The sequence below is a fragment of the Canis lupus genome, chromosome 16 (assembly GCF_048164855.1).
Source record: "Canis lupus baileyi chromosome 16, mCanLup2.hap1, whole genome shotgun sequence".
NCBI classification, from domain to species: Eukaryota; Metazoa; Chordata; class Mammalia; order Carnivora; family Canidae; genus Canis; species Canis lupus.
The window spans coordinates 34,232,718-34,257,508 of NC_132853.1; the positions used below are offsets into that span (position 1 = coordinate 34,232,718).

The following is a 24,791-nucleotide window of genomic DNA, read 5'->3' on the forward strand; positions in this document are numbered from 1 at the left end:
TCTACTTTCTCTCAGAATCATTCCTCTCTGATATTATTTCCTATGAAATCCTGTCCTAACATTCTGTATCTCAGGATCTAAAACTAGTAGTTGTACTCAGCCCTACCCCCAAATCAGTGCTACTCACAAACTCCATCAGCAGAGGGAGCTAAATCAAAGAAAATGAGTCCCTGAAATTAAGCCCTGAAGCAGAAAAAGTACTTTTGAACAATGGTGCTTTCACATAACTGCTCAGTAGTGAAAAGAGCTTGAGTAATGTTAAAAGTCAATGATTTGGACCCAGACCCCAGGTTAAAACTTCTATGAGGGGATTTGTAAAGTGTTTTCGAAAGAGATCATTTTATGTCACAGTAAAAATCTACTTAAAGGGGTGACCTGAGAAACACACCTATTAGGAGAAGCAATCTGATGTATAGGGGCTTTTAAAAAATCTAGTTTATCCTCCCTTGCTGAAAGTTTTACTTATTAAGGAAGGTAACTGAGGTCTCTATTTTGAGAAGCACTGAGTCCTAAAGTTGCTAAGAATTATAGATAACCTATTCCAGGTTTTAAGAATGGAATTTTTAAGTGAATTTCTTATATTTTGTTCTGATTAAATGTTATGTATCTTAATTTCAGTCAGCAGACTTGAAGAAAGAGAAGCAGAACTGAAGAAGGAATATAATGCATTACATCAGAGACACACTGAGGTGGGTTTCTGGGTTGTTCTTATCATGCTAACATTGAACAGGCTCAATTAACTTGAGAAATTATGTCTTAATTTTTCTTTGAAAGTCAGCTACTATAATTCTTGGGGAATATGTCCAGAGAACATTACATTTCATTTAGCATTTACCCTTGTTACCAAACACGGACTTCTGTTTTTTTTTCTTTTTTGGAATTAACTTTTCATGGATGACAGTTTGCCATAGAATAATGTAATTACTAAGGCGGTTCCAATAGTTGTTTTTTTGGTCAGCTAATTACAAACTAATGTCTGTGTAATAAAAAGTATATATGATACTAATATGACAAGAATTGATGTATTTTGTTACCAGTTGGGAAATGATGGATTGGTAACTAGTTGGTAAGAGTTTCTGTATTTATAATCCACTATAAAAGGCTTATTTGCATTAAGCTTATGACAAATAATATAAACACATTGTCTATTAAACCAGAATGACTCTAAGACAGATTTTCTGCATGAAATTTCAGTATTTTAAATTAATAACTCTAGTATATAATCTCTCCAAAGCAAATTAGAAAATGTACCTGAGCATGTTTTTAACCTTTTTTATGATTCTTTGAGAGCCTTTCATATGCTGCCTTTGTTGCAGTCTCTTGAATGTGAAAATTGTTTTTGTGTTTCATGGTCAGTCTGGGAGGGGTCACAAACCTTAATAAAATAGAATTTCATAGACTCAAAGTACTGTTTGTTACTTGAAAAATAAAAAAATTCCTCTTTTTTCCCCTTTCTTATCCAGATCTCCCAGAATACAGATGGTTCCAGTCTTAAGCTTCCATTTTTCTTTCATTAGTTTGTGATCTCTTATCCTGCCTGTGGTAGAAACCCATATTGTTGCTTTTAAGGATTTGCTTTGAAATAATATGATTAATACTTTCTTTAGGAGGGGTTAGAATTTCAGATCTAGGAGGTTTCGTTATTACTTAGTTTTTTTGTTTTTTTGTTTTTGTTTTTTTTTTTTTTAAACATTTTTTTAAATTTTTTATTTATTTATGATAGTCACACAGAGAGAGAGAGGGAGGCAGAGACACAGGCAGAGGGAGAAGCAGGCTCCATGCACCAGGAGCCTGATGTGGGATTCGATCCTGGGTCTCCAGGATCGCGCCCTGGGCCAAAGGCAGGCGCCAAACCGCTGCGCCACCCAGGGATCCCTACTTAGTTTTTTTGTAGCCACCCATGAAGAATTAGTACTCAGTGGTGGAGGGAAAAGATTGGCTAAGGAGTTTTGGAACCACGGACCCCTGGGAAGACAGGAATAGCTTAAACAGCAACCTTGTCAGTATGTGAAAAATATTCAGATTTTAATCAGATGGCATTTGGTTGATATTAAGACTGTTCAGAAATGATTGATGGGGCACCTGCGTGGCTCAATCAGTTAAGTGATCAACTTTTGATTATCAGCTCAGGTCTTGATCTCAGGGTCCTTGGTTCAAGCTCTATGCTTGGCTACACACTGGGCGTGGAGCCTACTTAAAAAAACACAAACAATAGTTAAAGACCTGTTGTTGCTTCTTCTTATACCATATCCATGTCTGAACAGATGGTAGTACTTAGCAATGCTATTAAATATAAATCTGGGCAGCCCCGGTGGCTCGGCAGTTTAGCGCACCTTCAGCCCAGGGTGTGATCCTGGAGTCCCGGGATCGAGTCCCACGTCAGGCTCCCTGCATGGAGCCTGCTTCTCCCTCTGCCTGTGTCTCTGTCTGTCTCTCTGTCTCTCTGTCTCTCTCTCTCTGTCTGTCTCTCATGAATAAATAAATAAAATCTTTAAAAAAAATAAATATAAATCTGGTTGGGGGAATATGTTTATGTGCCATAAGTAATTGATAGTGATGAGTAATAAATAATCATTTTCATTGACATTCTAACCTTGGTAAAAATTGAGGATTGTTAAATTGAAGTATGTATAAAATGAATACATGTATATAGGGATACCTGGGTGGCTCAGCAGTGGAGCGTCTGCCTTGGGCCCAGGGCGTGATCCTGGAATCCTCGGATCTAGTCCTACATCAGACTCCCTGCATGGAGCCTGCTTCTCTCTGTCTGTGTCTCTGCCTCTCTGTGTCTCTCATAAATAAATAAATAAAATCTAAAAAAAACAAAATGAGGGGCGCCCAGGTGGCTCAGTGGTTGAGTATCTGCCTTCGGCTCAGGATGTGATCCTGGAGTTCTGGGATCGAGTCCCATATTGGACTCCTGCATGGAGCCTGCTTCTTCTCCCTCTGCCTGTGTCTCTGCCTCTCTCTGTGTCTCTCATGAATAAATAAATAAAAATCTTTAAAAGAAATGAATATATGTATTTTTTAAAAAACACTGTAAAGTGAAATTTCATATTTTTTCATATTTATTTAATAAAAGTTAAGAAATTTTCCTATAGAAAAACAACCTGACATCTTAATTTCAGGTGAAAGGTACAATAACTTTTCTATAAAAGTTATAGAGAATTCCTTCAGAGAATGATACTCTAGGAAGAAAAAGAGATCTCGGGGAAAATCTTAAATACCACATTGGAGTTGGGCCTGTCTAGGACTAAGGCTGATTTCACTTACAGCACAACAACTTTTTCCGTAGGAACGCCTCCGTCAGTCATAAGCAGCTTCTTTCCTCTGCCCTGTTAGGCAGGCTCCTTTTATTTTGCTCTTTCTCAGGGAAGGTTTATGTAATACACATAGAGCTACTTCAAAATATGGGTCTGTCTACTCTAGATCACGTTTTCCTGTGTTTATATGTCTGTACTAGAAATGCCATTCAATTAGCAATTATAAATAGCTGTCCATTGCTAAAGAACTAGATATCCTAAAGGTAAATTCTGGGAACCTTCAGGGAAAGGAACTTTGAAGGATTTAACCTTGTCTTTTCACTATTACAAGGCAGGTAACCTTTTTTATATGGACCCAAAAAAGTTGTTTATTTGTTTATTTTTATGTCTTTTTGAAGATTTAATTTATTTATTCAGGAGAGACACAGAGAGAGAGAGGCAGAGACATAGGCAGAGGGAGAAGCAGGCTCCATGCAGGGAGCCTGATGGGGGAGTCCTGGACTCCAGGATCACGCCCTAAGCCACAGGCAGATGCTCAATCGCTGAGCCCCAGGTGTCCCCTCAAAAGTTGTGTAAATGGCACTTTAATCAAACACATTATTTGCTGCTTAAGATAAACTTGCTATGGCTCTTTTGTTTTATTTTTTAAAGATTTTGTTTATTTGAGAGAAAAGAACAGAGGGAGAGGGAGAGGAGGAAGCAGGTTCCCAGCTGAGCAGGGAGCCTGAAGTGGGGTTCGTGGGGTTCTATCCCAGGACTCCAGGATTACAACCTGAGCCAAAGGCAAACGTTTAACCAACTGAGTCACCCAGGTGCCCCATGGTTCCTTTTGTAATATGCATAACTGTTCTCTCTCTAATCAAATTCAAAATTTTGTATCAAATACTGAATTTGCTTAAAAGAAGATATGCCTTAAAGAAGACAGTGGAGGAAATACAAACATTAAGCAGTTGTGTGGCACTTGGGCAAATTGTGTATACACACTCTTATATTAATCACCAGAAACTTGAACCTTGGTTTTACATCAGTCAGAGCGTTTTTGGTTTGTTTTTTTTTTAAGATTTTATTTGTTTATTTGATATAGAGTGTGAGCACAAGAGCAGCAGGCAGAGGGAGAATCAGGTTTCCCACTGAGTGGAGAACCTGATGCAGGGCTGGATCCCAGGACCCTGGGATCATGACCTGAGGTGCAGGCAGACATCCAACCAACTGAGCCACCTAGGTGCCCCTCAAGGAGTGTTAAAGTGCATTCCTTTTTTTTTTTTTTTTTTTTTTTTTAAGATTTTTATTTATTAACAGGGAAGGGCACAAGCAGGAGGAATCGCAGGCAGAGGGAGAGGGAGAAGCAGGCTCCCAGTTGAGCATGGCCTGATTCGGGGCTGGATTCCAGGACTCTGGGATCATGCCCTGAGCTGAAGGCAGCTGCTTATCTGACTGAGCCACCCAGGTGCCCCTAAATGCACTCTCTTTCATCCTCTGACCAGACTCCATCATCCACCCCCATTTTAGAAATTGAAGTTTAGAAAGGGAATATGAAGTGATTTGTTCCAAATTCCATGCTAGTATGTGTGACTGGATTTGAACCTAGCTCTGTCATATTCTGTTGCCTATTTTCAATAACGCTTTTAGGTTATGGAATATATGAGTGTTAAAATTAAAAGCACTAGAAATTTTTCTGTGCCTCTTTGCTTTTTGGCATTGCAACAACCTTAAGAATAGTGGCCTTGCAGGTATAGATATATGGATGATTCTTGGGTGCATATGGAGAGATTCATGGCCAGCACAATTAAGGGGATCCTCATGCCATTTTTCTTCAAAACCTCACTTATTGCCTTACTTCCCAGCTTGAGCCAAGGTTCTACTGTGATTTCTTTATGCAGAGGGGAGTAGAGATTTTCCAGACAGCGTGTTTGGGATTCTTCTTTAGGACTGCCAACTGTTTGTTACAGAATTGACTCCTGAATATGTGTGAATTAATGTACATAGCTGAGAAAATGGAGAGGTGCAGTTATGAGATCTGGAGGGATGACGCTGGTGGACCCAGCAGTAGATTATCTAAAGTGTGCCCTCTTTTTTTACTGTCTCACCTCTCTCTTTTCTGTCTGGCAGCACTGATTATGCCCTGCCATTCACTTTTTTTTTTTTTTTTTAAAGCAGAACTATATTGTGAAGCTCTATAATTAAAGTTAAATTTTTTTTAAATTAAAAATTTTAGGGATACCTGGGTGGCACAGTGGTTGAGCATCTGCCTTTGGTTCAGGTCGTGATCCCAGGGCCCTAGGATCGAGTCCCGTATCGGGCTTCTCGTGGGGAGCCTGGTTCTCCTTCTGCCTATGTGTCTGCCTCTCTCTTTCTGTGTTTCTCATAAATAAAGTCTTTAAAAAAATTTTTTTTACATACAGTGTATTTTTTCTACTTTTTTGGGTGAATTTACAGAATATAGTGCATATTTTATTTCAGACGTCAGGAAATGCTTTAGGGTGTGGGGTTTTCTTGTGGGTGTGAGGAAGAAAGAACAATGAGCTTATAGCCTGCCTAGAGAATTGACTAAAAGGGCAAATTGAACCAGTCCCTAGAATGCTTAACTTCTTGACCGGCTGAGTCAGAGGGAGTTCTGGCCCTAAAGCCAACTAGCTAATGCAGAACACAGCTGATCCTTAACTAGCTGGTCAAATTGAGCACATTAACCTTAAGCTGGAATCTATAAAATTGTAATATTGTGAGGATTAAATGAAACAGTTGCTATCAGTGGACTGGCTGACTTATGCCCAATAAACGTTAGCTATCATTTTGTTATTATTCTTTACTATAAAGTGCTAGTTTAATTGGGCTGGAACCAGGACACCTGGGTGGCTCAGCGGTTGGGCATCTGCCCTTGGCTCAAAGAGTTATCTCAGTCCCGGGATCGAGTCCCGCATCAGGCTCCCTGTGAGGAGCCTGCTTCTCTCTCTGTGTCTCTGACTCTCTGAGAGGCTGAGCAGGGACCCTGACTTGGGGCTCTATCCCAGTACCCTGAGATCATGGCCTGAGCCACCCAGGTGCCCCATATTTTATCATTCTTTCAATGAAATCTATAGGCACAAGAAATAAACATCTTGGTATTAAATTCCTTAATTAAATGGAAAGTGATATTTACTCTGAATCCTTTGTAAAATAGAAAAGATCACACATCAGGGTATGGTCTCCCATGAATAAATAAAATAAATAAAATCTTTAAAAAAATAATTGGGTTGGAACCAGTTTCGTTATATAGACCATTTTGGAATGTTAGCATATTATATCTGGGATATATTATTTGAAGAAGGGGTCAGTCTTTTGAAGAAGATTTAGAATTCAACATTTTATAAATTTAAAATTAATCATGTAAGACAAGAATCAGTCTTTAGAATGTACTATTTGGGGGGTAGAACTGATTCTATATTTGCATGTATAATTTTAGTTTTTCTATATCGAATAAATAGAATGTTGTAAAGGCAATCTAGGAAGTTTCTGTTTTCTTCATCTGAGTATTTAAGGAAACTTAGATTCTTTCATCTGAGCTAATCAGTTGCATATAATTACTATCCAGTATATAAGAATTCAATTTAGGTTTTGTAAAATCTTTTGAAAATTGAGTTGATATCTATTTGGCTCAACTATCAGTTTGTTATTTTAGTTTCATTTTTGTTTTTTTCCTTAAAGTTCCTCTTGATTCAAGAAAAAAACAGTTCAGTATTGGGACACCTGGGTGGCTCAGCGGTTGAGCATCTGCCTTTGGCTCAGGGCATGATCCTGGAGTCCCAAGATCGAGTCCCACATCGGGCTCCCTGCATGGGGCTTGCTTCTTCCCCTGCCTGCGCCTCTGCCTCTCTCTCTCTCTCTCTCTCTGTCTCTCATGAATAGGTAAATAAAATCTTAAAAAAAAAAAAAGTTCATTATTTCTGACATGCTGACACAAAGACAAAAACTGTATTTCTGCAAATATGTTTTTTAATTGGGGGGTAGAGAGAAAATTTGTAAATTTAAAATAGAAGGTATGTAAATTAAAATTTTTTAATGCCTTTACATACCATATCCCTGTAATTCTATGTTAATTTTTCTTAGTCTGATACAATTCTTATTTAGATAGTCTTAATTGGGAAACAGCCTATTTAATTCTTTTTTTTTTTTTAAGATTTTATTTATTTATTCATGAGACACACAGAGAGGTCTCCAGGATCAGGCCCTAGGCTGAAGGCAGTGCTAAACCGCTGAGCCACCCGGGCTGCCCAGTTTAATTCTTTTATAATGTTTGATTTGATAAAATTACTTAAATCATGCATCAGTTCAGTTTTTTGTTTATTTGAAGTAAATAACACTTTGGAGATTTCATTTTTTTGCATACAGGCCAAGTAAAATTTCTCCCAACAAAAGTGTGCTTTTTAAAAGTTTTACAGATTTTTTCAAGATCTTCTTTCTTTTCATTTATCCTTTTTAACATGCTACAGTGCATGTTTCAAGTTATATCGAGATTGAAATCCATGTTCATACAGCTATAGTTTAGAAACTTCTATAGATGTTCCATGCCTTTTTAAGCATTCAAGGAACATTCAAAAATTTTTTTCTTAAAGATTTTATTTATTCATGACAGACACAGAGAGAGAAAGAGGAAGAGGCAGAGACACAGGCAGAGGGAGAAGCAGGCTCCATGCAGGGAGCCTGACATGGGACTAGATCCCAGGTCTCCAGGATCACACCCCAGGCTGAAGGTGGCACTAAACTGCTGGGCCACCAAGGCTGCCCGGAACATTCAAATTTTAAGAATTCAAAGGATAGTCCCAAGAAAGTCATCAACCTTTTCTTGTCTACTTACCAAATTTACGTTCTTTTAGATTGCTAACATACCTTTTCTTATTCTTTAAAATTCATTTTTTCTTAATCATATGTTAGTATCTAGCAAAGGCCTTTTGAATTTATGATGAAAATCTGTTGCATTTTACATGTTTTAATGCCAGATTTGGGTTTCTTAAAAGTGGAACTATAGATTACCAAAAACTAAATAGGATTATAGAATTTCTTGGCAGTTTGTATACTTGATATTCCTGAAGCTTTTACTTCCATATTCAGCTTGTCTATCTTATGGCTCCTTATCCAAGATTTAAAATCAGAGTGCTCTGATGGGGTACTTGGCTGGCTATTGGTAGAGTATGGGACTCTTGTTTTCGGGGTTATAAGTTTGAGCTCTATGTATTTAAAAATAAAATCTTTAAGAAGTAAATAAATCAATAAAATCAAAGCACTCTGATTTTTCATTTTATTTGCTATTAGATGATTACATTAAGTGATGGCACCAATATATTAACAATCAAACAAAAGAGAAAATATTTTAGCTTTTTTTTTTTTTTTTTTTTTTTTAAAAGATTTTACTTGGGGATCCTTGGGTGGCTCAGCGGTTTAGTGCCTGCCTTCCGCCCAGGGCGTGTGATCCTGGAGTCCCGGGATCGAGTTCCATATCAGGCTCCCTGAATGGAGTCTGTTTTTTCTCCCTCTGCCGGTAGCTTTGCCCCTCTTTCTCTCCCTGTCTCTCATGAATAAAATCTTTTAAAAAAAGATAAAGATTTTACTTATTTGAGAGAGAGCGTGCCAGCTTGAAAGGGGTGTAGGGGGGGTGGGGCCAAGGGAGAGGGAGAAGCAGATTCCCCGCTGAGCAAGGAGCCTGACTTGGGCCTCTATCCCAGGACCTTGAGATCATGGCCTGAGCAAAAGGTAGACACTTAACCTCCTGAGCCACCCAGGTGCCCCATATTTTATCATTCTTTTAATGAAATCTGTAGGCACAAGAAATAAACATCTTGGTATTAAATTCCTTAATTAAATGGACAGTGATATTTACTCTGAATCCTTTGTAAAATGGAAAAGATCACACATCAGCGTATGGTTTCTTCTCAAGTTTCATGTTAATTTCTTTTTTGGTTTCCCATTTTAGGGAATGGATTTCTCAAATGCCCCTTATTATTGGTAGTCTTTTATCACCTCCTCCCCAATGCCTGTGTCCTAACTTGTGTTATTTATGTCAAAATTATATCTTTTAATAATGTCACATATTGTTAAAAAAAGTTATCACTATGCTAAGCAACATGTTGGGTACTTCTTTGGACACCAGCGTCCTTAAATGAATGTAAGCATTTGCATATATTCCTTTGCCGCTAAAATTTTTTCAACCTTAGTATTCTTTTACATGGAACTGTGAGTGTCTGGTAAATAAGAAATTTCTACTAAAATGTTCCTTATTAAAATACTGTTTTTATTTCAGATATTAGCCTTAAAAATTTGCATATTTTTTTCTTTCTTCAAAATAGATGATCCATAATTATATGGAACACTTAGAAAGAACAAAACTTCATCAGCTCTCAGGGAGTGATCAACTAGAGTCCACAGCTCATAGTAGAATTAGGTAAGCTTTGTTAAACATTTTGCCTTGAGAAAAATCGAAATATTCATGTTTATTTCTGTTTCTCCCTGTTCTTTAATCCTGGAACAATAGTTAGGCTGATTCAAAAGCTCTCTCTCAGAAAGCATGGTTGGAATGCTATAGGAGAGAATAGCATAGAAAAATAGAAACAGCCCTCGCTATTGAAAAGGTAATTCCTGAGCCATGCCATCTAAGCAACCTATCGAGGTATTTTGATTGTTTTGTAATACTTAATGGAGATTATACTAGGTTTAAAATTTTCTGATTTGTGGGAGTGCTGAAAATTTTTCTTTTCTCCTGTATAATTGGTTTAAAGTCCTTTTTGTTACGGAGAGGCACGTTAGAAAGGGTTAGACTTCTGTTTGATGTAGGAGTCTGAATAAATTATGTAGATCTCCCAAGCATTGTAGCCAATGAGCTAAGCCAGGACTCTTAGTGGAGAGGAAAATAGTTAATAGGCTCGCTGTGGCTCTGGATTGCTGCATAAATGCTAGGAGCAGCAGCTCTATGGTTATGAGGTGGGGAGAGCAGGATGACGTCATCGCTCCGGAGCTGCTGCAGGATGGAGTGGAAAGCTGCTGCTGATGGCATTGTTTTTGTGGCAGCAGCTGAATGACAGATCCTCACTACAAAGATACCCCTTTGGCCCCTGTGTAGGCCTCCTGGTTCGGGTGTTTCACCATGCCAGCACAGCGCCATGAGTCCTGGATGCATGCTGCTGTTTGTGTTTGGCTTTGTTGGCGGGGCGGTGGTCATTAATTCTGCTATCTTAGTATCTCTCTCTGTTTTGCTGCTTGTGCACTTTTCTATTTCTACCGGTGTGCCAGCTCTGACGCAGAACCTACCAAGGATACTCAGGTACTCTAGTCTCTCTTAGAAGCCCCTGTTTAGTTGGTTTTTCTCAAATTTTCAGCTTCATGGGTCTGCTCGTAACCATTTCTGTTGCAGATTGAAACAATGGAAAATGGCCTGAAGCTAGGATTTTTTTATTTTTATTTATAGTAATTTACAGACCATTACCTAGGGATACGGCTTTGTCTTTGGAAACTACGGATTTAAGAAAAGGATTTTCCTATTGTACTTACGCAGCAGTACAAGGTCAGTGTGGTCTTGTTTTAGGCAGTGTTGAGAGAGTAAAGGGAGAACAAGAGTAAAACAAGGGGTCCAAGTTTATACCACCTCTGTGTTTAGCATCTGAGCATTTAGGGGCCAGTATCTTTCATGCTGAGACTTGTAGCCGATTAGACACAGGCGGTAGGTGTTTATTTTTTTCAGTTATCCTTCGACTGAATGGACGTTGTAGGCATAATTTTTATAGTTTTTGATAATAACTCCTGGGAACTTACAATTCAAATATTTTCTTACTGAAAAAATATATTTTAAAGTGAAAGAATTTAAACCTTTTAGGGCAAGGAGTACATTCCCCCCATTATTTACACATCAAAGTTGTGAAAGCTTTACAAAGCCTATTCACTATTGTTTTGTCAGATGTTGCCCTTTCTTTGTAGACTTGGGTGACAAATATCCGTGCCTGTTTGTGGAGGTAGTCATTAATCTCTGGAGCTTTGCTGCTGCTCTTTCTACTCGTACCCTGTAAGAACCATCTTCTACATCTTAGATATTTAAGGGTTGGGTATCTTTTGTTTTCTAACTCCTCAAACTAAAGGCATCTCATTTGTTCAGATTTCTGCATTGTGCATGGTTTTAAAGGAAGGTTTGTGGTGTCTAGATTTTATTATTTAAATGTTTACTTAAAATACTCAACTCGTGGATTTAGATAAATTAAGATGAATTAAACTAATAAGTTCCCTCAGTGTTTTCTTTTTATTCATTGGTCAGTTTGTGTTTAACATTAGTTTAAGGCCCAGAAGTTAAATTTCATCTATGATCTAAAGTTAGATGCTTGGTCATTTATTTTCTTTCCTGATTTTATAAAAATTTGAAGAAATCTTACTACTTTTGTATATTTAGTACATAAAAGATTTATTTACATGTATAGTTAGGCTTTTAGGTAACAAAGACCTTCACTCAAGCATATGTAATATTAAAAGAAGATAAATTTTAAGGGGCTGTCTTAGGTTTGGGTTGTGTTTGAGATGGCTTTCTCCTGTGCCGTGCAGGACCGTGCAGTGGGTAAGAGGCTTTGGAGCTGGGCTGCTTGCCTATAAATGCTCTGCCACATGTGAGCTGTAGGACCTTTGGCAAGTTGCTTAAAATCTCTGTGCCTCAGTTTCCTTCTCTGAGATTCTTACCCCTCTGGATGGTTTTAAAAATCAGTGTGAGATTATTATTTTTAATTTAATCAGTTGCAAGATCTTTAGTAAACCAAACAAGTAAATAATTTGCATTAACTTATGCACTCCATTTTTAGCAGAACTATTTTCCAGAGCTCTGGCTATTTTATTAATAAAATACCTTATGATTAAATTCAGAAAGTATTTTGACACAAAAGTTGTTGATAACCTAATGAAATAAATAAAGATGCCAAATTCTTCAATATTAAGTTGTCAAGAAGTAGAGAGGTTACAAGGAAATTACATGAGCCTTGGAGTGCCACAGGGCTGACTTTGAGTCCCATATCTGTGGATTCCTGGTGCTTAATTTCTCTGAGCCTCACTTTTCCTAATCTGAAAACTGGGGAAATAATCCCTGTTTCCTTATGAGAATTGAATGAGATAATGTAAACAAACCATCCTTCTTAGTGCTTGCCAAATGGTGAATGTTGAACAATCTTTTTAAAATTTTATTAATGGTTATTTGTTTTAAATGTCTATATTGCCAAGAAGCTGTTTCAAAAGTAATTGGGAATTTATTTATACACAGGTTACATTTAAATAACCAATTAAAAATTGAATATATGGAACTAAGACAGTGTTTAAAAGAATATACCAAGGATTCTGGTAGTTGAAGATGGCATTGTTTCTATTTTTTTTTTTTTTTTTTTTTGATGGCATTGTTTCTAGACAGTGGCCTCATATTGGAACATACTGAAACCACTGGTGTTTAAACCTGTTACTTGATGTTTTTCCAAATGTATCCCATTCTTTGTTTTTTTTTCTGTGAGTTTCACTGAAGTATTTACATTTAATATGTAGAGTACTAAACATGCATACCAATAGACTTTAGGACTAAACGTTCAACTTTCAGGGTTTCTTTTTAAAAGTAGGATTTCTAATTGATTTGTGTAATTACACGTCTTCCCTCTCCTCAACTCTCATGAAACATCATTAAATAAGGAGAGAAGACATGTATGTATTAATATTTTTTTCCAGAGTTGAAACAGTGTGACCCAAAGCACCAGCTTGATAGTCTCTGGAAAACAACAACAACAACAACAACAAAAAAACTCTCCCTATAGAGCAGTTTCTAAATGATTAATAAAAACAATATAAAGAGGTGTGAATCCTCCTTGTATTTTGGATAAAGCAGGCTCATTTAACAAGAGTGGAAAAGCAAAACTTGGCTTCGTGGCAGACTGTTTCCTCCAGTAGTTTTAATAATTTTCCTGTATTTGATATGTGTGAAAATGAATGGATGTTGTCTGTCATTCATATAGGAAGATAATTCTAATGACTGGCCTGTGTTTTGATTTCTGTTAGCAGTGTGATGGATTTGCATGACATTCGTATTATCTTTCTGCTTGTCTTTGCTTTTTGGGTTAGAGAGCTTTCCATTAAACTATCCCATTAAATTCATTCCCTTTTGCTTAAGTTATTAAGAAATGTTAAAAATAAGTAAGTCATTTAGTAGCTCTTAGACCCTTAGATTTTTGGTTCCCAAATACACCTCCCCCCCAACTGAGGGATAAACATCAGGCAACAACTTTTTATTTTGTCAAGTATGAACATTAAAACAAAATTTGTTTTCTAATCATTGTCACCATCATTTGACGAAAGAAAGGAATTTTAAAATCAGAGAAGCAGAAAAGATGAAGAGAAAGGTCTGTCATTCTCAGGAAAGAACAGGTTCTAGGATATATGGAAATGTGTATGTGTACAATATGGCCTATATTATCCAGTAAGGATGTAATAAATAATGTCTTTTTTCACTGTAGACTTAGGAAAACTTTATTGCTGAGCCAGCATTGGGGAATAATTGGTCTAAATAGAATAGCTGAGTAGTTACTTTAATTTTTGTCTTTTGGTTGTTCTAGAAGTTCGTAGACACAAACTTAAATTTGTTATTAAAATCTAGCCTTCTGTTATGATTTTCCCAAATCAAATAGGTAAAGTACCCCAAGTGTAAAGAAATGATGAATAATTAACTATTAGAGAAAAGTCCTGTTTTATTTCATTGTGCATACATACCTTTAACCGAATGCAATCTCTCAGTCCTTTTCCTTCACCTAATCTTTAAGAAGGTCTCTGACAGTTTTACTAATCCTTCTGATTGTAGTGAAGAATAGAAAAGCATATCCTTTGTGTTAAGTGAGGGCACATTTCAGGTGGCTTAAGTTTCTTGTTATAAAAATGAGCTTACAGGGTAAAAGACTTACTTAGTAAAACTGAACATTTTTCCCACTTTATTTATAACCTCAGTGTGTTTCTATTCTAATTTACATTCTTACCCCTAGAGGTAGCAGTTCCAGGAGGCCCCAGACCTTTAGTGTCTCTTTTCTTGCCAGCTTCTACTTTTTTGGATTAATGACCCAGGACAACCTCTTCCGTAGGCTGGTTTCCACCCCCTAAAAAGCCATTTGATTTTTAATCTACTGTGCATACTGAAGGATATGTTTCTTTCTTTTTTTTTTTTTTTAAGGATATGTTTCTTGTTGAAATTCTATTATTATTAAAATCGTAACTCTTGTTCATTGAAATTTCCCACAAAGCATTGGAAACTACAGGTTTTTTTTTTCTCTTTTTTTTTTTTTTTTTTCCTCTTGAAACTACAGTTTTTTATAGAATTTTTTGGCCTCCTTGTTTGGAAAAACTGACAATGGTTTTGTCACATGTACTGTGATGGAAAGGAATGCATATATTTGTTCTGTAGAAAAAAACAGCTATCCTGCTGTTAAGGATTAAAATTCTTTTGAGTTCTTTTTACCACTTAATCGGTGGTCCTGATTTAGATTATACATAGATTTTCCTTTAGGCAGAAAACTTGTACCCTGAAGAGGGTTGGGGAAACAACGAGGTATTGGTTTCGGGATTTGGGAAGTGTAGAAGGAAGGGTGGGATTCACTTCCAAAGGAAGAGGTTGCTAGTTTTCCTTAGGGCTAATGTAAGAGTGAGTGAAAATGTAGTTTTTGTCACTGTGAAACCAGACCACAGACTGCTCCCCGGGGAAGGAACTCATCAGTAACTTAAAACATTTCCTAAACATTAGTTTACTACTTTTCTTAGTTAATTTCTTGGGGCTAATTTGAATTTCTGAGACCGTCCTTTTTTTCCTTTGATGAGTCTACTTGTTTAGATAGGCAGATGGTATTCTTTAAGAGTGATTATTATAAAACAGTGACAGCCCAGGCTTATTATTTATAGTCATGATGAATAAAAATTAAAAGGAATGAATGAATGCTTAATTTTTTCTCCCCTCTTCAATAGAAAAGAACGTCCTATATCATTAGGGATTTTCCCATTACCTGCTGGAGACGGATTGCTTACACCTGACACCCAGAAAGGTGGAGAGACCCCTGGATCAGAGCAATGGAAATTCCAAGAATTAAGTCAACCACGCTCTCATACCAGCCTGAAGGTAAGCTTCATTCTGCTGAAATCTTCAATTTACGTTATATAAGCCTTCTTACCCAAATTGAACTACTAGATTAACTAAAACAAAACAAATGCATTTTATTTGTATACATTTTTATCTTGTAAAACTAATGTCTTTTATTTATTTATTTTTGCCTTTCTTTTAAATTGGAAATGAGCTCTTCCCAAAGAGTTTTTTTTACTATTTTTTCAAGTTATATAGGAAAACAAAGTCAAGCATTGTTATAATCTTGACTTGTTATAATCTTGTCATTAGTATACTAATGACATGATTAATCAAAATTTCTATTTGATATAGGCTATTTTGATATTTATTTGATCATACAAATTTTAGGTGGGGTAACTAGTGATCTTAATGATGTTTTTTTAGAATTGAAAATCATTGGTACTGGAAACCCTTGGTTCACTCTTGAAGTTTCATAATTTTGTAAGGCTTTTTTTTTTTTTTTTTTTTAAAGATTTTCTTCCTCAAAACCCTTCATAAAGCAATGTCCAAAAGTGCATTGTGTTTAGCTCAAAAGCCCTGACGTTAGTTCATTATAGATTATATTCTTGACCAAGAACATACTGTCAAAGAAATTATAAGTATAATTAATAGTATACTCTAAGAGGGGAGATATGGTAATAGTTCAAAAAATATTTAAAATTGGGGCACCTGGCTGACTCAGTCAGAAGAGCATGCAACTCTTGATCTTGAGGTTGAAAGTTTGAGCCCCATGATGGGTGTGGAGATTACCTAAACAAATAAATAAACTTAAAAAAATTAAAATTATTCTAAATCTTATAAAGTTGATATTTATAAAGAATATTGATTATAAAAGAATTTTGTTATATTATACATTATCATAAAACAAATAGGTCACCTACATTGAATATAGGTAGATTACATTTTATCTCCTTTTCTTGCTTTCTTTTTTCCAAAGTACTTTTATTATGGTCTAAGTGCTTAAAGATAGCTCTTATACTTTTAAAATACTAAGTCATTTACTACTTAATTACTTTGTCTCTTTCTCTCCAATTAGGACATAAAATCCATGTGGTTTACTTATTGCTGTATCCCCAGCACTTAGAAAAGTGCCTAGCACAGAGTAGCCACTCAGAATATGTTTGTTGAATGAACTATTTGTTTTAGATGTTAGGAAGACTTTTTTGGAATAAAGTACACTCAGCTCTGGTAGAGGCATTTAGAATCATTTCATTGACCTTTGAAATGTGCTCAGAACAGTAAGCAATCAATATTTGATAGCTTTTCTCCCACTGAAAAGTATTTTTAACATTAAGACTGGCCTCACCTTTTCCCCTTCTCTTTTCCTTGTTGCTCAGTTTATTAGAAGCTAATCATGCACCTGCTCAAAGTCAGTCCACAGTGATGCTGCTAGGAAACTCTAATTCTTTACTCCTACTGCCACTCTGGCTTTTTTTTTTTTTTTAGCCTGCCTGTAGGTTTACTAGGTCTTTCAAAACACCCGTTCCTCAATTCGCCTACTTACTGTGTCCCTTTCCCAAAACAAAATTAAGTAGGAGGGATACTTTTAGTACATCAAAAATGTATACCATCTGGTTAACTATATTTTAATTATATTCTAAAAAGGAACCTCAAAGAGAAGATTATTATAATTCTCTTGTTGTTTAATCCAGTAACATGCTGTGACAGAACTTTACTGAAAGTTATAAACTGATTAACAGATTATTAATATGGACTTAAGCCAGAGAGGTATTTTTGTTTTGGTTTTGGTTTTGGTATCCTGCTTTAGAGATACTAAAGCAAGTGTTTCCCGGAGAGTTTCTAGAATAAAATCCTGTCTCTGTCTACTGTGTACATGGAGCCACTTAATGAGATAAAGGCTCAACATGTAGAAATTTCTAGGAGCAAAGTGGTACGTTGCAAAATGGCAAAAGTCTGATTTGTAAAGTATGTCTAATAGTTAGAATATGCTTTGTTATTTACCTACGCCTTTATCATAAACCAGATGTCATTCTCTAACTTTATGGAAGGCTAGGAGTTGGGTTTAAGAGTTCACTTATGGAGCCTGTCTCTTGTACCTATTGGTCTTTGTGTCCTTGTGTGACAGGAAGTGGGCTAGGCTTCCTCTGATTTAACGTTTTCTACAACTTCCATTTCTCTGCTGACCTAGCTGTATTTAGGACATGCTTTGCCTTTGTTATGAAAAAATTGAAGGTGAGAATTATAATTAACATTAATTTTACTAGCACAGTTTTCTGTGAAGTAAGGTTAAGGTGAAAATGTTCTGTGAGAAAACCATATGATGGATTATAACCAAGGAAACAGAACTACAGGAAGCTTCATGGCAGAAGAGTGGCAGTAAAGGGGATTTGCCAATGATTGTAACATTATGGACCTTCTTTGTTGCTGTATTGCAAATTTCAAACGGTAAGAGAGTTGTAGTCAGTGAGGTATTATTATATCTTCAGGTACTGGAAAATCTTCCAGGAATGAAGCATCTAGAAAAATGAACAAGTTGTCTTTTTTTTTTTTTTTGTATTTTTTAATTAACTTTTTAAAAAGATTTTATTTATTTATTCGCGCGCGCGCGCGCGCGCGAGAGAGAGAGAGAGAGAGAGAGAGAGGCAGAGACACAGGCAGAAGGAGAAGCAGGCCCCATGCAGGGAGCCTGATGCGGGACTCGATCCCGGGTCCCCAGGATCAGGCCCCAGGCTGAAGGCGGTGGTAAACCTGTGAGCCACCTGAGCTGCCTTTATTAATTTTTTTAAACATTTTTATTTATTCATGAGAGACACACAGAGAGAGGCCAAGACATAGGCAGAAGGAGAAGCAGGTTCCCTGCAGGGAGTCTGATGCAGGGCTGGATCCCAGGACCTCGGGATCATGACCAGAGCTGAGGGCAGACACTAAACCACCCAGCCACCCAGGCGCCCCACAAGTTGTCTTTAAAAAGAAGTGTGTATACATATTATTCCTCATATTCTTGTGGGGAAGATCAACAAATAAGTAAACAAATAAATGATGTAATAGATTTCAAGTATTTTTTTTTTATTTTTTTTATTTTTTTTTTATTTTTTTTTAATTTTTATTTATTTATGATAGTCACACAGAGAGAGAGAGAGAGGCAGAGACACAGGCAGAGGGAGAAGCAGGCTCCATGCACTGGGAGCCTGACGTGGGATTCGATCCCGGGTCTCCAGGATCACGCCCTGGGCCAAAGGCAGGCGCTAAACCGCTGCACCACCCAGGGATCCCAAGTATTTTTTTTTTAAAGATTTTATTTATTTATTCACAAGAGACACAGAGAGAGAGAGAGAGGCAGAGACACAGGTAGAGGGAGAAGCAGTAGTAGATTGAGACCCAGATCGAGTGGACTCGATTTTGGGACTCCCAAGATCATGCCCTGGAACAAAGGCAGGCGCCCAACCGTTGAGCCACACAGGCTTCCCTAGATTTCAAGTGTTATGATGGACGGCATGTGTGTGTGTGTGTGCGCGCGCGAGAATGTGTGTGTGAGATGCACTGTTTCAAAAAAGCAAGATTAGGAGCTAAACAGTAAATAGGGATGGATGTTTACTTTAGAGTGGCAAAGGAAGTCCTTTTAGGGGTGATTTGCACCCTGCATGCATGGTTGATGACATAGCACCTGTAAAGGCTCTGTGGTGGGGACAAACTAGAACATTTGAGGAATGGTTGTTGTTACACCTCTCCTTTGAGATTTTTAGACTACTAAAACTACTGTGCTGACATGCCTTTTTCTCAGGATTACCCTCTAAATATAATGGGAAATTCTCATTCCTACCCTACCTTGTAGCAGCATTTGACACATTTGAATACTTACTGCTTCTTGAAATACTTTTCTTCACTTTGCTTCCAGGACACCCATCCCCCTTGTGGCTCCTGGACTTCTAAGTCATAGTTCCATGGAGCTTAAAGTTAAGCCCCCCCCCTCTCTACATAATCTGAGTAACTCAAGTTCCATGTCTGTAAATGCGCTCCATACATCGATGTTCACAAATTTGAATCTTCCACTCTCATATTCTGAACTCCTCCACACTGCTGCATCCAATTACTTTGTTTTATAGTTTTCCCATATGTATATATTTGTGTTCTGCTTAGGTTACCCCTAGTGGAAACAGTCTTCTTTGAAGGCCAGTCAAAATGCCACAGCTTACATGAAGCCTCATCTGACACCCCTGTTAATGGCCTTCTAGTTTAGAAATCACTAGAAAGCAGAGGAGTTTATATTGCATCATTAACAGAGATTTCTTACTGAGGGTGTTTCTAGTGAAACAGGTAAAAAGCAACTTGTGTTGAATCACCCAAGCTGTTCTGTTAAAAATGTATTATGAAAGTGCTGAAACTGGGAATGAACAAAAAAATGTTAAGGTGGGATTGTTCATCTAACTGAATTATATTCACAAATAAGCTACCAAGAAAGAAGGCATTAGAGAAGAAAAGGCCAAGAATAACCTGAGACAGTCCTTAAGAAGAACAATGAGAATAAGAATTTGCCCTACTAGATATCAAGGCTTACTATAAAGGTGTGATTATTTACATGTTGTAATATTGCATTATCTGCCCTTCCTCTTTCCTTCCTGCACAATTCAGTCCTGAAGCTGCTCTGTAGGGCAAAGCAAGGTTAAGCATCCATAGGGTGAAGTGGGGGTGGGGCTGGTGCAGGTCTATAACCTGAGAAAGGTTTAGAGTATATCCATCTAGGGGTCACCTGGTGTAGAGAGTTAGGGCCCCAGCAGTGTGAAGGACATCCATGCAAAGGGGCAGCCAGGCTTTAGGGTGTCAGATCTTAAACAGGATGATGAGGGCCTCCCCAAGCAAGGGCACTCCAGGCATAGAATGTGAGAGACCGAGCAGGTGAGGAGGGCCGCATCCACATACAGTTGGAATGAGGGGCAGAAGATGTACAGGGAAAGAAGAGCATTGGGTGGAAGTGGCAGAGAAGAGAGATCGTAAAAGATTGTGGCCCTGAAAGTCAAAGGACAAGAGAGCTTTAGAATGGAAGCGGTTGTTAGCAGGGTCAGCTGGTATGGATAAGTCAAACAGGATGAGGATTGAATTTGTCAATTTGTAGATACAGGTTTGAGCAGTCTGAGTTGCAGGACCAGTAATAGGAGTGAACAAGAATCATGAAAGGAGGAACTAGAAAGGGTCAGGACTCCAGACAGGTGGTTGTAATGGCAGGAGGGAAAAGGGTAACTTGAGTTGGCTGGTGGGAGAGGTACTCTTAGAGTGGGAGGCAGTGGGTTGTTTGTGTGCTTAGAAGAGTCCAGTAGAAAGAGGAATTGAAAACAAGGCAGTGAAGAAGATCATTGATGTATCAGAATTGTAGAGGCAGGGCAGGTGGGGAGAGATCACATACCCCAGCTATAGTTAAAATCTACTTTGTTGACGGGACATCTGTTTTTCCTAGCCCTTTGCTATTACAAACAATGCTGTAGTGAATTATACATAATTTTCTACTTGTATTTATGATTCCCATAAGTGGGATTACTGAATCAGAGCATATATTTAAGATTTTGATATATATTGCTAAATTATCCACCCAGAGACGTTCTCTTACCAGTGGTGTTGAAGTTCTTCACTGCTTCACATGTTCAGAGGTCATATAGCCCTTCCTTATGCCCAAATATGGGAAGAGAGAGAATGAAGTGTTTCAAGTATCTTTTAAAGAATCCTATACATTGAATATTGATGCTGTTTTCTAGACCTTTGTATCAGTTTGCCAGCAATTTCACAGATTTCCATCTAGTTTCACATATACGTGTATATATACCTATATGTGTTTACGATCTGGCGCATGCCTAAAGATGTATGTGTGAGTGACTGCATATTGCATATATACCCCTTCCAAATATTTTTTTCTTTGAAGAGTCTTCTGGGTTGGTGATTGTTAGTAAAATATGACTTTTAGAACTGAGAAAAACAATTTCAAGTTGGATGGATACCTACTTGTAAAATTTTAAGAGTTCTTTTAAAATCATATGAATTGAAATACTTTAGTAAAACTGCTGTGAGAAACTCTTATTAGCATGGTTTGGTATGTAAAGCCAGTGGTCAATGTGTGCTGCATTCTTCAGGAGATGTGCTTAGCATACAGAACAGGAAATGGCTAAACAGAGCCAGCATTCTTATTCAGAAGAATTTTCCATCCTCCTCCATTTGTGGTTAACAGTTTAGTTCCTATTTCTTTAATTTTTCCAAATTTGAATTTCTGTAGTAGTTGAACCTTATTCCTGTGTCTTTTGTGATTAAAGGTTCCTATTACAAAATGTGTGTGTAATTAAAAGTTTCTGAGCAGTTAAAGCTCTTAATTTTTTAAACTTTTTATTTTAAGATATTTTCAACCTTAAGAAAAATTGCAAAAACAGTACAGAGAGTTCCTATAATACCCATCACCCATCACCAACAAGTGTTAACTAACCATAATATATACAATTATTAAAACTAAGACAGTTGACATTGGTGCAATATTATTAGCTAAGCTGTAGACGTGTATTTGGATGTTACCAGTTTTTCTACTACTGTCTTCTGTTCAGAATCCAGTCCAGGATCCCACATTGCACTGAGTTATGTGTTCTTGGTGTCTTTCAACATATGACGGTTCCTTAATCTTGGCCTTGAGGCATGAAGAGCATTGGTTAATTATATTGTAAAATGTCCGACATACTGTGCTTCTCTAATGATTTCTCATAATTAGATTGACATTTTGTATTTTTGGCAAGAAGATTGCAGAAACAACATACCTTAGTAGGGATTATTAACCTTGATTGCTTGGTTTAGCTGATGTGTGTTGGGTTTCTCCACCCTGTTAACTGTTTTTCCCCTTATAATTAATAAGGATCTTGGGGTGGGCGCCTGGGTGGCATAGTTGGTTAAGCATCTGACTCTTGGTTTTGGCTCAGGTCAGGATCTCAGGGTCCTGAATTTGAGCCCCACATCAGGCTCTGTGCTCAGCAAAAAGGCTGCTTTAGATTTTCTGATGTTCTCCGTTCCTCTCCCTCTGCCTCTCCCCTCTTGCTCTTGCACACACCTGTGCACTCTCTCTTTAAAATAAATCAGTCTTAAAAAAAAAAAAGGTATCTTGGTGGATATGCTTTGAGACTGTGCAAATATCCTATTTCTCTTTAAATTTTCATCTACTTATTGTAGTTCTGTCACTGGATTTTACGGTTATTACTGTGGTGTTCCAGTGGTTATTTTCTATTTTCTTCATCCATTTTATGTTAACTGGAATTCTTCTGTAAGGATGAGACCTTCCTTCCTTCCTTCCTTCCTTCCTTCCTACATTCCTTCCTTCCTTCCTTCCTTCCTTCCTTCCTTCCTTCCTTCCTTCCTTCTTTGAAGTTATGGACATTTGTTTTATTCTCTAGGTTATCCAATGCTATCGTTTATTTTATTGTGCAAATTGTTCCAGCTTTGGAATTGAGAGCTTTTTAGGTGGACTTCTGTATGCTTTCAACATGCCCCTTACTTTTTTGAGTACTTCCTTCCTGGCACTATAAGATGCTCCTGGCTTTTATTCTATGTCTGAGCCCTGGTTCTTGTATTTAGGAACCAAGATCTAGGTACCACATGTGTTTGTTGCTTGAAATGTGATTGCTTCTAGGCTCTTTCTTTGATGCTTATGTTGTATTCTCCATTCATTTATATTATATATTACCCAGGGATCCCCCCTTCTCCTCCTTTCAACTGTTTCTTAGAGATAGGGGAATGGAATTAGTTCTTTCTTAGGGGGAATGGAATTAGTTCTTAATGGAATTATTTACAGTGAGGTTTTTTCTTTTTGACATATTTACTGGATTGTATGTTGACCAAGATGCTACTGTATGTTGAGAATGAACATTGGTAAAAATCTAAATAATACAATTTGAAAATCATGGTTTTTACAGCTCATATTTCAAAGGTGGCTTCTTTTCAAGTAATTTGCTCAGAAGTATTTATTATTCTTATTGATATTTAATATTTAAGCTAGCTTTTAGAGTAAGAAAAATAACTTTAATAATTTCCTGTTAAAGACAAATTACCTGCTTTTTGCATTAAAAAATATCTGAGTGGGCAGCCCAGGTGGCCCAGCGGTTTAGTGCCACCTTCAGCCCAGGGTGTGATCCTGGAGAACCAGAACCGCGTCAGGCTCCCTGCATGGAGCCTGCTTCTCCCTCTGCCTGTGTCTCTGCCGCTCTCTGTCTTTGTGCGTGTGTGTGTCTCTCATGAATGAATGAATGAATAAAATATGAGTGCCCACTATGCCAGAAACTAGAAATGCTATTTACAGTATTCTAGGAGTCCAAATATTTTATAAAACAGGGTTAAAAAACTTTTAACTGTTAACAGTTTCCTGATTTTTTTTTTTTAAGATTTTATTTATTCATGAGAGACAGAGAGAGAGAGAGGCAGAGACATAGGTAGAGGGAGAAGCAAGCTCCATGCAGGGAGCCAGACATGGGACTCCATCCCAGGTCTCCAGGATCACACCGTGGGCTGAAGGCGGTGCTAAACCGCTGGGCCACTGGGGCTGCCCCCACAGTTTCCTGATTTTAAATAATATTGAAGAATCTAGACTAAAAAGTTTCTCCAGCCCTAAATATTTTCCCCAGGCATTGGTGTATCTGTCCTTCAGACGTTTTTCTTTTACATATGCAAAATAGGTAACACACTCAATATGTTTGTAAGATAAATGGCTATGTGCTCTAAGTATTTTCCTGCTGCTTGCTGGTTTGTTTTTCATGAAAAAATGTGTGTTGGCAGTCTTTCCATTGTTATGTAGAGAGAGTGCCACCCAGTTCCTGCCCCCCACCAGCATTTGATAAATAGTTGATAAGGGTTAAATATAATAATAACCCAGAATCAAAGATCATATAAAAAAAATTGAGAGGCAGTCTGATTTCTATAAAGTGAATCATGCCTTGCTAATCTGTGGCTTTTGAGAGAATTAACAGAGAGCCTACAGCCATATTTTAGGCTTTTCAAAGACTTTGATGAATTTCCAGAACAAGAATATTTAAAGCTTCTGGTTGCTTTGTGTTTAAGAGAAACACTTGTCTTCGGGTTCCTGGGTGGTTCAGTTGGTTAAGCATCTGTCTTCAGATCAGGTTGCGATCTCAGGGTTCAGGGATGGAGCTTGGTGTTGGGCTCTCTACTCAGCAGGGAGCCTGCTTCTCTCTCCCCAACCTCCAGTGCTTATGCTCTCTTTCTGTCAAATCAAATCTTAAAGAAGAAGAAAGAAACACTTGCTCATAGAGGGAAATTTACAGATAGAAAATGAATAAATAGGTATTTTTGTGAAAGAGAATTTCAATATTGGTCACTCTTCGATTATTAGTGATGTCTGTTTCTGAAATGACGGGGTAAAAGGAAGGTACAGTAAACATTTCCAAGTGTACTGGAATATTTGCATGTTAAGT

General features: G+C 37.4%; 1 protein-coding gene across 13 annotated transcripts in view; it reads left to right on the plus strand.

Moving 5' to 3' along the window:
- The window catches only part of SPAG9 (sperm associated antigen 9), a 145,930-nt gene that overhangs the window by 53,113 nt on the left and 68,026 nt on the right, over positions 1-24,791 (plus strand). For 7 of the 13 annotated variants that reach the window (XM_072780017.1, XM_072780019.1, XM_072780018.1 and 4 more), the window contains exons 3-5: positions 619-689; positions 9,581-9,675; positions 15,237-15,387. In XM_072780017.1, coding sequence (XP_072636118.1) covers positions 619-689; positions 9,581-9,675; positions 15,237-15,387 — 317 coding nt within the window. Of the gene's footprint in view, positions 1-618; positions 690-9,580; positions 9,676-10,208; positions 10,552-15,236; positions 15,388-24,791 lie in introns of those variants that run through there. The other 6 variants (XM_072780024.1, XM_072780025.1, XM_072780026.1 and 3 more) reach the window with 6 other exon arrangements.